Below are 15086 nucleotides of genomic sequence, written 5' to 3'. Positions count from 1 at the left end.
CTCACTGGCCGCTTTCCATATTTTTTTGCTGCTGTCATCAGGAGCCTCAGGTTCCACACCTCCCGATTTAGGAACAGTTATTACCAGTCAACTTTCAGGCTCCTGAATCAGAGGGGGTAACTTCACACACCTCAATTCTGAATGGATTCCACAACCTATGGACTCACTTTCAATGAGTCTACAACTCTATTCTCAGTATTATTTATCTGCCAGAGCTTTTAAAAAAAATTTGCACAGTTAGTCTTTTGCACGTTGGTGATTTGTCAGTCTTTGTATGCAGTTTTCCATTGATTCTATTGTATTTCTCTGCTCTGTATGAATGCCTGCAAGAAAATGAATCTCAAGATAGTATATGGTGACATATATGTACTTTGATAATAAATTTACTTTTTACTTTTGTACTTTGTATAAGGACAGATTCTGTTGTGTCTGGTCATGCTATGAAGTCAAATGGCAGCAAGTATTACTGGATAACCATGAAGAAGCATAGATCATTATCAGAATGCTGGACAAGAACTGTGATGCGGCTGTGGTAGTGGCATCTGTATGACTATGGTGCTGGCTACAGGAAGTTAAACATTTGCTGTATAATTAGTTTCCTGTCTGTAGTGTGACAGTAGGAACTGTCATTAATGCTCCCCAATAACATGTTTATTTTGGGTTGGGCTATTCATTGAGATCCTTAACGTCTTGCTTCAGCAATATGAGGTACCCTCCTGCTTCAAACAGGCTTCAATTATACCAGTGCCTAAGAAGAACATGGTGATCTGCTGCAATGACTATCATCCAGCAGCACTTACATCCACATTGATGAATTGCTCTGAGAGGTTGGTCATGAAACATATCAATTGCTGCCTGAGAAGTGACTTAGATTCGCTCCAATTTGCCTACTGGAGCAACAGGTCCATAGTAGTTACAATCTCATTGGCCTGTCACTCAACCCTGGAACATCTCATAGCAAAGATATACACATCAGGATGCTCTTTTTTGACTATAGCTCAGCATTTAATGCTATCGTCCCCTCATAACTAATTAATAAACTCCTAGACCTTGGCCGCAGTACTTCCTTATACAATTGGACCCTCGATTTCCACACTTGCAGTTCAGATTGGCAACAACATTTCCTCCAAGATCTCCATCAGCACAGGCTGTGTGCTTATTCCCCTGCTCTACTCACTTTACACCTATGACCGTGTGGCAAAGCACAGCTCCAATGCCATATTCACGTTTGCTAATGACACCACTGTCATAGGCCGAATCAAAGATGGTGATGAATCAGTAGATTCGAGGGAGATTGAAAATCTGGCTGAGTGGTTCTACAACAACAACCTCCTAGTCAATGTCAGCAAGACCAAGGAGCTGATTATTGAGTTCAGACGAAGGAAACAAGAAGTCCACAAGCCAGTCCTCATCAGAGGACCAGAGGTGGAGAATGTCGGCAACTTTAAGTTCTTTGATGTTCTTATTTCGGAGGACCCGTGCTGGGCTCAGGACATAAGTGCAATTATAAAGAAAGCATGCAGAGCCTCTACTTCCTCAGGAGTTTGCGAAGATTCGGCATGACATCTAAAACTTTGACAAACTTCTATAGCTGTATGGTGAAAAGTATATTGAATCGAATTGAATTAATTTTATTACTTATATCCTTCATATACATGAGGAGTAAAAATCTTTACGTTATGTCTCCAGCTAAATGTGCAATGTGCAGTTTATAGTAATTTATAATAAATAGTATGTACAACAGGACAGTCAATATAACATAGAAATACAGTTGTGTCAGCATGAGTTAATCAGTCTGATGGCCTGGTGGAAGAAGCTGTCCCAGAGCCTGCTGGTCCTGGCTTTGATGCTGTGGTACCCTTTCCCGGATGGTAGCACCTGGAACAATTTATGGTTGGGTGACTCAGGATCCTTCGGGCCCTTTTTACACACCTCTCTTTGTAAACATCCCAAATAGTGGGAAGTTCACATCTACAGATGCGCTGTGCTGTCCGCACCACTCTCTGCAGAGTCCTGCAATTGAGGGAAGTACAGTTCCCATACCAGGCAGTGATGCAGCCAGTCAGGATGCTCTCAATTGTGCCCCTGTAGAAGGTTCTTAAGATTTGGGGGCCCATACCAAATTTCTTCAACCGTCTGAGATGAAAGAGGTGCTGTTGTGCCTTTTATGCCACACAGCTGGTATGTACACATCACTGGAAACACCAGTGACCTGGACTGACTGGAAACACCAATGCCCTTGAAAGGAAAATCCTACAGAAAGTAGTGGATACAGCCCAGTCCATCACAGGTAAATCCCTCACCACCACTGAGCACATCTACATGCAACACTGTTGCAGGAAAGAAGCATTCATCATCAGGGACCCCCATCAACCAGGACATGCTCTCTTCTTGCTACTGCCATCACGAAGAAGGTACAGGAGCATTAGGACTCACACCACCAGGTTCTCGAAACAAAGGGGATAACTTCACTCAACTTCGCTTGCTCCATCGTTGAAATGTTCCCACAACCAATGGACTAACCTTCAAGAACTCTTCATCTCATGTTCTTGATATTTATTGCTTATTTATTATAATTATTTCTTTATTTTTGTATTTGCACAGTTTGTTACTTTTTGCATGCTGGTTGAATGCCCAAGTTAGTGCGGTCTTTCATTGATTCTGTTATGGTGTTGGGCACGTGGCCAAGTGGTTAAGGCATTTGTCTAGTGATCTGAAGGTTGCTAGTTGAAGCCTTAGCTGTGCAGCATGTTTGTGTCCTTGAGCAAGGCACTTAACCACACATTGCTCTCGTGTCTGTGCGAGGTGTGGCGCCCTACACAGACTTCCAATCTGCACCTTGTAAGGCATGAAAATACCCGACACAGGCCTCTCAAGGTCTGAGTTGACGTTTCCCCCCCCCACCCCCGTTATGGTTATTATTCTGTGGATTTATTGAGTATGTCCACAATAAAATGAATCTCAGGGTTATATATGGTGATATACTGTATATGCATTTTGATAATAAATTTACTTTGTACTTTTTTGAGTTTGATAAAGAGCAAAGTCATCAGGTGCTATTCATAGGCACATGAAGGGTTCAGAAATCTGATGTTGGAGGGGAAGATGTTTCAAAAATATTGAGTGTTCTTATTTGGGCTCCTGTACCTCCTCCATGATGGTAGTAATGAGAAGAGAAGATGGTGAGAGGATGCCATCTTTTTGAGACACTGCATTTTGAAGATGTTTGGTATAGTGAATGAAGGGATATGGATCATGTGCAAGCAGAAGTGGTTTTCGAATTTTGCTTCATGTTTGACTCAGACATTGTGAGCCCAAAGATCTGTTCCAGTGCAGTTCAGTTCTATGCTCTATGTTCTAAGGTACAAAGGAGAATTACAGTTAATCGGGATCCGGAAGAATGCTATTCAGTAGATAAAGAGATATATGTGTAATGCAAAGGAAGATGGTGTAACTGATGGGGGCAGACACAAGTATTGTTAAGAACGATTGATAGGAACAGATAGAATGGATAAGAATAGGAACAGCATCCACTCCATCAGCGTCGTCCTCTCACCAGCTTAAGAACAACTCTAAGGCAATGTAATCAATTTCATTCATAAATTTCCTTATGGTATAGCATTTCATGGCAGTATAGAGTAGGAACTGAGTGTCATCCGGACAGGCTGCATGACAGGTTGCTGAGTCAGGGAACCACGGGCGTGAGTAGTGACATCAGTGGTGGGTAGCTCCTGGAGGTAATTTTGAGGGACAGGTCCATCAACAAGCTAATTTGGAATAGTCATCAATGCTTTGAGTGCGGGGAAATCATGTTCGAGAACGAAGAATTTTTTTGAGGATAGATGATGCTAGGGCAATGGAAGGTGTTTCTTGGTCTGGAGACCTGTGATGAGTTGTGTGCCAAAGAGGTTGTGGCTAGGACCTTTGTTGTGCATAATTAATATAAATAATTTGGATGTGAGCGTACAAGGCTTGATTAGTAAGTTTGCGGATCATACTAAAGTAGGTGGTATTATAGATACTGAAGAGAGTTACCAAGAACTACAGAGGGATCTTATTCATCCAGGAAAATGGGATGAAGATTGCCATAGGCACAAGAGATCTGAAGATTGCCAAATGGCTTTCAATTTGGATAAGTGTGAAATGTTGCACTTTGGAAAGTCAAACCAAGAAGGACTTGTAGACTGGTTGCACCCTGAGAGGTGCTGGGGAAAAGAGGATCCTAAAAGTACGAATACACAGTTAGCTGAAAGTGAGATCACAGAGAGACAGGGTGGTGAAGAAGGTGTCTGGCATGCAAGCTATCATCATTCAGACATTGAGTATAGTGTTGCAGTTGTACAAAATGTTGGTGAGACTGCACTAGGAGTATTGTGTGCACTATTGGTCGTCCTGTTATAGGAAGAACTTCATTAAGTGAGGATGTGCAGAAACGGTTTCTGAAAATGTTGCCAGGACTTGAGGACCTGATTTATAGGGAAATGTTGGGCAGGTTAAGACTTTCTTCCTTAGAATATAGGAGGTTGAGTGCTGACCTTTTGGAAGTGTATAAGATCATGAGGGGTAAGGATAGGGAGCATGCATAACAGCAGCATTCCAAACCAAATTGAGTCCTTAGATCTAAATCCCTGGAGCAGCCTGGAGCAGGCCCAAAGCCTTGGTATTCAGTTCTTCATATTAGCCGGGCAGGTCATCACAAAGTTTGGCAGATACGAAGCACAGCAGCTAGGGACAACCTCACAGCCTCAATGTCATGGAGAGAAGAGCCCTTAGTCTCTATGGGCTGGCATTTAAATTGACTGAACAGTAGATCGTACCTTCCATTAGGACCTGGGCTCCATTGTGGCGAATCACTCTGGGCCTAGAACACACCACCCAGTTGCTGTCTCTTCATCCTTCTGGGTAGAAATTCAGGATTTCCTTTGGTTCCACCAAGTTTGCGTGCAGTCAAATTTTACATTTCAATTTACCATCTAGAAATACATTGAAATGTTGCAGTTGTGGAGAAGTCTCAAGTTGTCAACATTTTAAAAAATGTTGCAATTTCCTTGCGAGCTGATTTCTGGAGGGAATTGGATAGCTCGCCATCAGTGATGTGAAAGTAAATGGTTGGGTGGGAGTGAGTACAACAAAATAATCTCATTGAAGAGCTCATATGATGATGTGAACTGAAATAGCAAAGCTTAAGTGGTTTATTTTTATCTGAATTTTTGTCATACAATTACTTCCACTGCAGTTACTGCTACCCACACAGATGATTAGAAATGAAACTATTATTTTAAAACTAACCCCTGTCTCGAGTGCAAAACATATTGGCCTGGAAATTCATTAATGTCCATTTTTGACAGCAAAGTGGGAGCAGGATAGTTCAAAAAGTTCAAAAGTAAATTTATTATTAAAGTACATGTTTGTCACCGTTCACAACCCCGAGATTTATTTTGTTAGAGGCACACACAGTAAATCCAAGAAACATTATAGAATCAATGAAAACCTGCACCCAACAGGATGGACAAACTACCGCTGTGCCGATGTGCAAAAACGAAAGAGAAAATAAGAAAAAATAATATATAAACAATTAATAATGAGAACATGAGGTGAAGAGTCCTTGAAAGTGAGTCAATAGGTTGTGGGAATAGATCAGTGATGGGACAAGTGAAGTTGAATGAAGTGATAACCCTCTCGTTCAATAACCTGATGGGTGAGGGTTCAGAACCTGAAAGGACAGCAGAAAATGGCATTGTACTATATGCATTACAGTTAGTTGCTCTCAGGAAGGGCTGCCCTTAAATCATTGCAGTGTTCCTAGCAGCAAATGGCCACAGTGAGGTCCAATTTTGCAAAAGTGCATTCAGCCCCGTGTCTGTATGTGCAGCAGTAGCAGAGGTAGTGTGATCTCCTGAGTATGATGCTCTCTTCAGGGGCTGTACAAGCCGATCTGGAATTCATGCATTCTGGTGCAGGTCTGGCAAGTGTAAGTGGTTAGTGGTCAGGTCATTTGGTTGTTCAGTCTCTCCCTTTGCAGATGCTACTCGTTCCCAGTGGCACAGTGAAAGTCAGTCTCATGTAGCACCACTTCCTCTTGAACAGATTTCCTCCAGGTGTACCTATGAGTACAATGTCTTCCCGGTGTTTCGATGTAATGTTGAATTTCTTCCGGCTGATTTTGATGTTATATTTCCTTTGTCCACCAGGAGTTCACTGACATTTGTTTAACTGGGAGTAAAAGATCTGTTTGGGGAGATGTGAGTTGGGCATCCAGATAACATGATCTATCCATTGGAGTAGGTATTGCTTTATCATAGTGGAGATGCTATTCATGTTGGCCTCCTTCAACATGATGATTATGTGAACCGTCCTTCCAGCTGAGCCTCAAAGTCTTTTCTACCTCTCTGTAAGTCCAAAGAAACCAATGACATGGGCTCAGCATTAAATTTTAATTCTTCTCTGAATCTCTTATTTCCTTTTTAAATGAGGCATTGTGTCAAGATGATGGGTATGGGAGCAAGTTGAGATGGCTGCAGAGTGGAGAACACATCCAGCCAAGAATGGAGAAAGTAAGAATGAGTGGGAGGGGCAAGAAAATGGTGTTTGGGTTGAAAGCAATAGAAGGAAATCTGGAGTTGGGTGGATCTAGTTAGGACCTCAGTTTAAAACTTGAAGCCAGTTGATCACTGGTGTGGGTGGTTGCTGGTAGATGTAGATGAGATGAGATCAAGGCCACCTGGTGCAATCTGCAGTGACAATTTCAAAATCTGCGGAAAGGATTTGGTCAGCAAAGGTCAGTAATATAAGGAGATACCTGAGTAGGCTGTTTTCTGAAGAAGTGTTCTTGAGTATGGAAGGACAAAGTCTTTGTTGTTCAGAATATTAAGTTAACTTATGATCTGCTTCTGTCATGACCTTCCTTTCATCACATAATCAGATGTGAGGTTTTGTGGTCCAACAGCCTTGGCTGCACCCTGTGCTCATATCTGTTTCTTGATATCACGAGGAGTGCATTGAACTGGTTGGAGGCTGGCTTCTATGCTGGTGAAGATCAGGGGACAAAGGCGAATGAGTCATTAGCTGACATTTTTGACTGAACACGGTTGTGAATGCTTCACCTTTGTCATTAACTGTGCATGTTGGACCCTGTCATCACTGACAATGGGATATATCTGGAGCCTTCTGATACCTGTCAATGTCTGCTAAGACCCTTATGCATCTCTGTTCTTCCCATTGTTTACTAGAGTAAATGATGAAATACATTTCTTTTCTGATTGCTTGTGCAATTCTTATTATTGCTGTTTCTCTTTGCAGACTTTATTTGCTGTCAATGAGACATTTATCATCACTGAAGTAGCTGATCCTTGTGCGATATATGTTGTCCGTGTACGCTGTATGAGGTTTGAAGGACCTGGATACCAAAGCGAATGGAGCAGTTTAGTGAATACAAATCTTGCAGACATCCAGGGTAATTTTTTTGTCTAGCTTTAGACTAATAAATAACCAATAAAGTTCCTCAAATAATTCTGTGAAAAATAGATTAAGGTCATAAGGTTATATTTGGTGTATCAATGTCATTTAACTTCAACAAGATGTTTTTACAAACGATGTTCTTCAGATTACTTATGCATTTTCTTACTTCCATTTTTGCTTCCTCCTTCTTTTATGCTGTCCCATCTCTGGTTCACACTTGTGCCTCATCTTTGGGCACAACTACAGGTCTCTTAACTGTACTGAACAGTGGCAGAAGATTATGGTTTTACTTGGTTTCATTGCTGGTCACAATCCCAAACACTTCAATAGGTGGAGCTTTTCCCAATTTCCCAATTAGTGCCAAAAAGTCCTAATAAAGAACAGCGGGCAATTTCCTTTGAAGGGTAACATGCTGATATTCACACCTGAAAGGTTAGAACATGGTTATGAAACAAGAACTGTATAAAATACATGTTTTATTTTTGAGCATTCAGTACAAATTTGTTTTGCGTAAATACAGTTATTTGGCGGGGGTGACAACTGTAAAAGTCATTCTATTAGAAATTATTCAATGTGCAAAACAAAAGTAATGATAAATCACTTCAAATTTTTTCAAATTGTTTATCAAAGTGACACTTTACAAAGTAATGACTTTTGCAGCAGTTTGTAACTAGATTAAAATATTCTTGATTGTTAATTTGGAAGACTCTTGGGCAGGGATTTGGGAGTTTTCCCTCATGTACACCCATTGCCAACATCTAAGTTTTCTGCATTTATAGCAGACTAAAGCAACTGTTCTTAGCACCTAATCTCAAATGAACTGTGGAATTTTTTCCTACTCAATTTTAGTAGCAAGTTATTGCTGAAACATTTAGTGCTCTAGCTGGAATTCTGAGTGTGCACCCAATATGTAATGAATTTAATGTAATAATAGTAACGAGTGCTGTGATTTTTCCAGGTTGAGGCACTGGCATAAAGCCCTTAAACCCAAAGAGAATTTTTGTCAAATTGTCTATGATTCATATTGTGCTATAGCAGTCTTGTGGAATGAGTAGTAAAGCAGCCTACCGTCTGTGATTACTACTGTACATATAGCTATATGTTTGGCATTTGGCATAATTACAAAATTGTTCTGTGTTACTGCAGCAATGCACCTGAGGTATTAATCTCTCTCTCTTTTGGGCTGATAGTGCTGACTAATTAATGTTTCCTGTGCTTGTTAGATTTGCTGCTTTTCTTTATTAAATGTCTATAGTTCAAGCAGTTGGATAATATCATATTTTTAGAATTACTTGTATTCTATATTAAAAATGTGAATACTTTTTTAACATTTTCTTCTGCAGAACCAACCACAGGGCCTGACTTTTGGCGATTTATTGATAGTGATCCCTTGACCAAGCAGTCAAATATCACTCTGATGTGGAAGGTAAAGAAATTTATTTTCAAAATAGTTTTTTAATGAGCTAAATACTTGCTGATCGTGCAGTGTGTAGCAGCAGATGGTGCCTTGGTTAGCTAATTCACTGTATTCCATCTCACTAAACTGCTTCTCTCAATCCAGTTTTTAAGAAGTCCTTTAGTGTGCTTCAGGCAATTTAGATAAAGAAGTGGATAATCTGGCCTAGGTCATGTTATGAGACATCTGCCACTTCTCAAATTCTTTTCTTTGTGTGCTCTGGATCTTGTTTAAATATGCACTTTTGGCTTAACAAGATAGAAAAAGAACAGGCAAAAAAGTGGAAACATATGTTGTAAACATGCATAAAAACCAACACTATGCATACGTTAATCCTGAATTTAATATTAAAATAAGATTTCTGTACCACGATTTCGATATCGTAGAGTAAAAGAAAAGTACAGCACAGAAGCAGGCCCTTCAGCCCATCTAGTCTATGCAATCCATCTAAACTGCCTACTCCAATCAACCTGCACCAGGACCATAGTCCTCCATATCCTTCCCATTGATGTACCTGTCCAAACTTCTCTTAAACATTGAAATTATGCTTGCATGCACCGTTTGTGCTAGCAGCTTATTCCACATTCTCATGACCGTCGGAGTGAAGAAGTTTCCCCTCAAGTTCCCCTTAAACTTTTCACCTTTCACCCTTAACCCATCCAACTAGTTGTAGTCCCATCCAACCTCAGCAGAAATAGCCCGCTTGCATTTGCCCTATCTATACCCCTCAGAATTTTGTACACCTCTATCAAATCTCCTCTCAGTCTTCTAAGTTCCAGTGAATAAAGTGCTAATCTATTTAATCTTTCCTTATAGCTCAGGTCCTCAAGACCCGGCAACATCTTGTAAACTTTCTCCGTTCTCTTTCAACCTTATTTGCATATATCCTGTATGTAGGTGACCAAAATGGAACACAATACTCCAAATTAGGCCTCATCAATGTCTTAAACAACTTCAACATAACATTCCATGTAATGAATTTCATGATGCTATACTGATGTAAAACAACACACTAAGCATTGGAGGAACTCTGAAGGTTTGGGAAGAAAGCGGTTGAGACCCTTCATCTGGATTGTAAGCAAGAGAGGAAAAGTATAAAAAGGTGGAAGGAAGGGATGGAGCCAGAATTGGCAGGGTATGGGTGCATCCAGGTTCTTTGTGTGCTGCTCCAGATTTCAGCATCTGCAGTCTCCTGTGCCTCCGGTGTACTGATACGATTTCACAGTGGACTTTCTGTCACCAGCTGGAGGAGGAATTCCCAGGCACATGAGTTTGTATTTTTCTTTGCTTATACACAACAGAAAATGGTCAGATGTCTGTATCTTACTTGCTCACATTTGAATAGCTGAGTATTTGGAGTAATTTGGAGCATCTGTTGTAATTTTTGAAAACGTTTGGGAAAACTCACTTTGGGAAATAACTAGTTTTTAAAGCCAACTTCTTCCAATAGTTCAGAATTTTCAGGAAGTGCCTGTTGCCTACCTGTGAAATCCAGAAATCTCACTTGTGATTAGAATGGGAGAAATAGAAAATGTAAATGTACAATCTTTGCTTAGTTAGAAAGAACTTGGCATTTATTGTGAGAAGTTTTTAAAATGAGTTGCTGATCAAGTGGTCTTTGGTTGAGAAAGTGGACTCTGTGATCCTGGCAAAAATGGAGCTACGATAGATGACATGGAGTCTTTTAGGACAGTGGGGCACTATGCAGCAGGCATAGTTAGTGGAGCTGCTGCTTCACACACTTGAGACCTGTGTTCAATGCTGTGCTTTGCTGTAATTCTGGATTTCCCACAGGCCTCCAATTTCCTTGCACGTGACAAAAGATACACAGATAGGGTAATTGGCCCTGGTAATTACCCACAGTGTAGGTGGCAGGAGAATTAGTGGGATGCTGATGAGAGTGTGAGAGAAAATAAATTATAGGGAATTTCGTTGGGAGATGGCACAGATGGGAATGCCCTGAAATTGGCATAGTTTCGATGGGCTGAATGGTGGAAGGCACTAGGGAAGGGATGCATTATTTTGATCCATTGTTTCTCAGGTTCGTTCATGTTGGCTTTTGGATAGTACTCTGCATGGTTTCAAGGAGTAAAATTCACAGTTCAATCTGTTCAAATTAACATGACATGAACAGATGCAGATGCAGATGAGAAGAGGTGGTTTAGATTCAGAATTAGGTTTAATATCACCGGCATATGTCGTCAAATTTGTTAACTCAGTGGCAGAAGTACAATGCACTGCATGATAATATAAAAAAAATAATAAATAAACAAATTACATTAAGAATATATATGTATATTGAATAGTTAAATTAAAAATAGTGCAAAAACAGAAAAAAGTGAGGTAGTGTTCATGGGTTCAATGTCCATTCAGAAATTGGATGACAGAGGGGAAGAAGCTGTTCCTGAATTGCTGAGTGTGTGCCTTCATGCTTCTGTACCTCCCTCCTGATGGTATCAATGAGAAGAGGGCATGTCCTGGGTGATGCGGGTCCTTAATACTGTAATAGATGTCGACTTTCTGAGGCACCGCTCATTGAAGATATCTTGAAGATATGGAGACTAGTACCTCTGATGGAGCTGACTAATTCTGTACTTATGCCCCTGTGCAGTGCCCCCCCCATTCCAGACGGTGAGTTGGTGATGCAGCCTGTCAGAATGCTTTTCACAGTACTTCTGTAGAAGTTTTCGACAGTTGTAGTTGTAGGTGACAAACCAAATCTGCTCAAACTCCTTATGAATTACAGATGCTGTCTTGCCTTCTTTATAGCTGCATCAATATGTTGGGGCCAGGTCATATCCTCAGAGATCTTGACACCTAGGAACTTGAAATGGCCCACTTTCTTTACTTCCGATCCCTCTATGACAATTGGTTCATATTCCCTCTTACCCTTTCTGAGATCCACCATCAGCTCTTTGGTCTTACTGACATTGAGTGCAAGGTTGTTACTACGCCACCACACCTAGCTGGTATATCTCGCTCCTGTACCCCCTCTCATCTCCATCTGAGATTCTGCCAACAATGGTTGTATCATCAGCAAATTTATAGATGGCATATGAGCTATGCCTAGCCACACAGTCATGGGAACAGAGATAGTAGAGCAATAGACTAAGCTGACACCCCTGAGGTGCGTCCGTATTGATCATCAGTGAGGAAGAGATGTTATTACCAGTCAACACAGATTGTGGTCTTCCAGTTAAGAAGCTGAGGGTCCAATTGCAGAGGGAGGTACAGAGACCCAGGTTCGGTAGCTTTTTGATCAGGACTGTAGGAATGATTATTTACCTATCTAACAGGCATTAGGTAATTTGTTTTTGCTAGTAATACATCTTTAAATTAATCACACCATTTCAATTTAAATAGCTTCACATAGTTCAAAGTAAGTTTATTATCAAAGTACGCTTATGTTACCATGTACAACCATAAGATTCATTTTCTTGCAGGCATTTACAGGAAAAAGAAATACTGTACAGTAGAATTATTTGAAAAACTGCATAAATAGTCAAAGACTGACAAAGAAGACCATTCTGTGCTAATAAAAGTAATACTGACCGTGTGAGTTGTTGGAGTTTGACATCTTGAAATGAATTGCTGCAGTTCAAATTGATTTTAACTAAAATGAACGAACACACACACACACTTTTATGAACTGATGCATGCTTGAGCAATACGAATGTGAATTAAAATTAAGAAATATAGATTAATGATACAGGAAGAGCTCAAATAGAAAGATAAAAATTACAAGTAAAACCATCTACACATTTCTGTTTATGTAGTGCATTTACCATAGCAAAGAAATTCTACGTATTTCACAGGATTATTACCAAATACAATCTGATAGTGAACCATGTAAGGAACATTAGTGCAGTTGATCAAAATGTTGGTCAAAGAAATTAGTCTTGAGCTGTTTAAAGAAAAAGAGGGCTGGAGAAGTCGGTACCTTGCTTCATAAACATAAGGCTGCTAATGGTGGAGTGAATATATTCCGGGATGGCCAGGAATTGGAGGAATGAGAGTTACAAAGTTTAGGGAAAGTGTCAACATGATTTTAAAAACAAGGATAAAAATTTTAAAATTAGAGGCTGGTTTAATTAGGTACCAGTATAAACCAGTGGTATGTGGAAGGAACTTTTCGTAAGGTAGCATGTGAGCAGCTTTTGAATATTCTCAAATTTATGAGGAAATAGGAAAGAGAGGGCCAGACAAAAGGTGGATTAAATGAGGCAGAGTGTTTTGATACCAGGCAGCCCAAGGCAGAAGTGGTTTATAATAAGATGACAATTGCTTCTATTGATACTTATGCAATAATTTAATAAACAATTATTAAACAATCTACAAACCCATGAAAACCAGCCAATGAGCGTGGGCATCCTGATTCTGTACCATTATAACAAGGCAGTGGAAGACAGCAAATACTAATATTAATTGATGTTCATTAACACCACCCTTTACAACACTGGGAATGTTTGGTTATTACATTGAGAGATTGTGTATTTTTCAATTTATATACATTATCGACTTGATGGTGATAAGAATGGAGACTTGTATTTCTGCTCAGGGTCAGATATGATGAAGACTGTAAATAGTCTGATCCAGATTCAGACATTTGGCATGGGGGATAATTTGTTAAGGAAACAAATTTTTGATGGTGACCAAATGACTTCCTTCATTGCAAGAAAGTGCAATTCCTTCGACAGGATTATACTATGGATCCACTCTCCGCTCCCCAATAGCTGCCAATAGATGGCGGAACAGATATGCAGGCAGATTAGGGAAAAGTACAAAAACAACAGGTTTTTCATATTGGGTGACTTCAGCTTCCCCAAAACAGGGTTCGATCTCTTTAGTGCAAAAAGGTTAGATGCGGTATTTATTGGGGGTAACCAGGAGAGCTTCCTCAAATGGTACAGTATGTGGATTATAGAACTAGAGCAGGAGCTGTACCTGGATCTAGTGTTGAGAAATGCGTCTGGCCAGGTGAAATGGCATACAGAGATTAATCACGGCAAGTGTGAGATGTTGTACTTTGGCAGATCGACTATATGGGGAAGGATGTGGTTAATGGCAGCAACCTTAATAGCATCAGAGGGTTACAGAGGGATTTTGGAAGTCTCTACCCATAGCTCCCTGAAAATGGCTGCACAAGTCAATGTTGTGGTAACGAAAGCACATACCATGTTTGCCTTTTCATTGGCTGAGGCAATGAGTTCAAGAATCAGGATGTTATGTTGCAGCTTTATAAAATTCTGGTTAGGCTGCACCTGGAATGTTGCATTCACTGCGTTACTGCAAGGATGTGGAGCCTGAGGAGAGGATATAGTAGAAGTTTAGCAGAGTTCTGCCCTGGTTAGTGGGCATGTGCTATAAGCAAAGGATGGGCATGCTTGGGATGTTTTCTCTGGAGTGGTAAAGGCTGAGGGAAGACTGATAGCAGTTTATAAAATTGAGAGGCATAGAATGGGAATCACGTTTATTACCACTGGATTTATATGTCATAAAACTTGTTGTTTTGCAGCAGTACAGTACAAAGATATACCAATACTATAGGTTACAAAAAGAAATATATAGCACAAAAGGCGGAATATTGAAGTAGTGCTCATAGGTTTCGTGGCCATGTTCAGAAACCTGATGGCAGAGGGGGAGAAGTTGTTTGTGAGTCAGAGTCTTCAGGCTACTGTACCTTCTTCCCCTTCCTAGTAACGAGAAGAGAGCAGAGAGATAAAGTAAGATAAAATGCTGGAGGAGCTCAGCAGGTCAGGCAGCATCGATGAAGAGGAATACACAGTTGACATTTCAGGCAGAGACTCTTCACTGGGACTGGAAAGGAAGGGGGAAGAAGCCAATATAAGAAGATGGGAGAGTGGAATGAGTGCAATCTGATAGGTGGTAGGTGAAGCCTGTGAGGGGGAAGGTAGGTGGCTGAGGCATGAAGTGAGGAGCTGGGAGATGATAGATGGAAAAGACTAAAGGAGAAATCTGATGGGAGAGGACAGTGCCTCATGGGAGAAAGGAAAGGAGGAGGGGCACCAGAGGCACGTGATAGGCAGATGAGGATTAGAGAAAGTGTAAGAGGGGATCCAGAATGGGGAATGGAAAAAGAGAAAAGGGAGGGGAGAAATAATTGGAAGTTAGAGAAATCAATATTCATGCCATCAGGTTGGAGGCTGCCTGG

At 40.5% G+C, this 15086-nt stretch overlaps 1 protein-coding gene across 9 annotated transcripts in view; it reads left to right on the top strand.

The window, feature by feature from the left end:
- lepr (leptin receptor) overlaps positions 1-15086 on the top strand; it is a 236324-nt gene that overhangs the window by 75327 nt on the left and 145911 nt on the right. For all 9 annotated transcript variants that reach the window (XR_011888024.1, XR_011888022.1, XR_011888018.1 and 6 more), the window contains 2 exons: positions 7300-7453; positions 8802-8884. Coding sequence is in view for 1 of the 9 variants with exons in the window: in XM_072273875.1 (XP_072129976.1) it covers positions 7300-7453; positions 8802-8884 (237 nt within the window). In the remaining 8 variants the exon portion in view is untranslated. The remainder of the gene's footprint in view (positions 1-7299; positions 7454-8801; positions 8885-15086) is intronic.

Source organism: Mobula birostris, chromosome 12 (assembly GCF_030028105.1).
Source record: "Mobula birostris isolate sMobBir1 chromosome 12, sMobBir1.hap1, whole genome shotgun sequence".
Lineage (NCBI taxonomy): Eukaryota > Metazoa > Chordata > Chondrichthyes > Myliobatiformes > Myliobatidae > Mobula > Mobula birostris.
The sequence above is the reverse complement of the archived record's forward strand: the minus strand, read 5'-3'. Positions and strand labels throughout refer to the sequence as shown.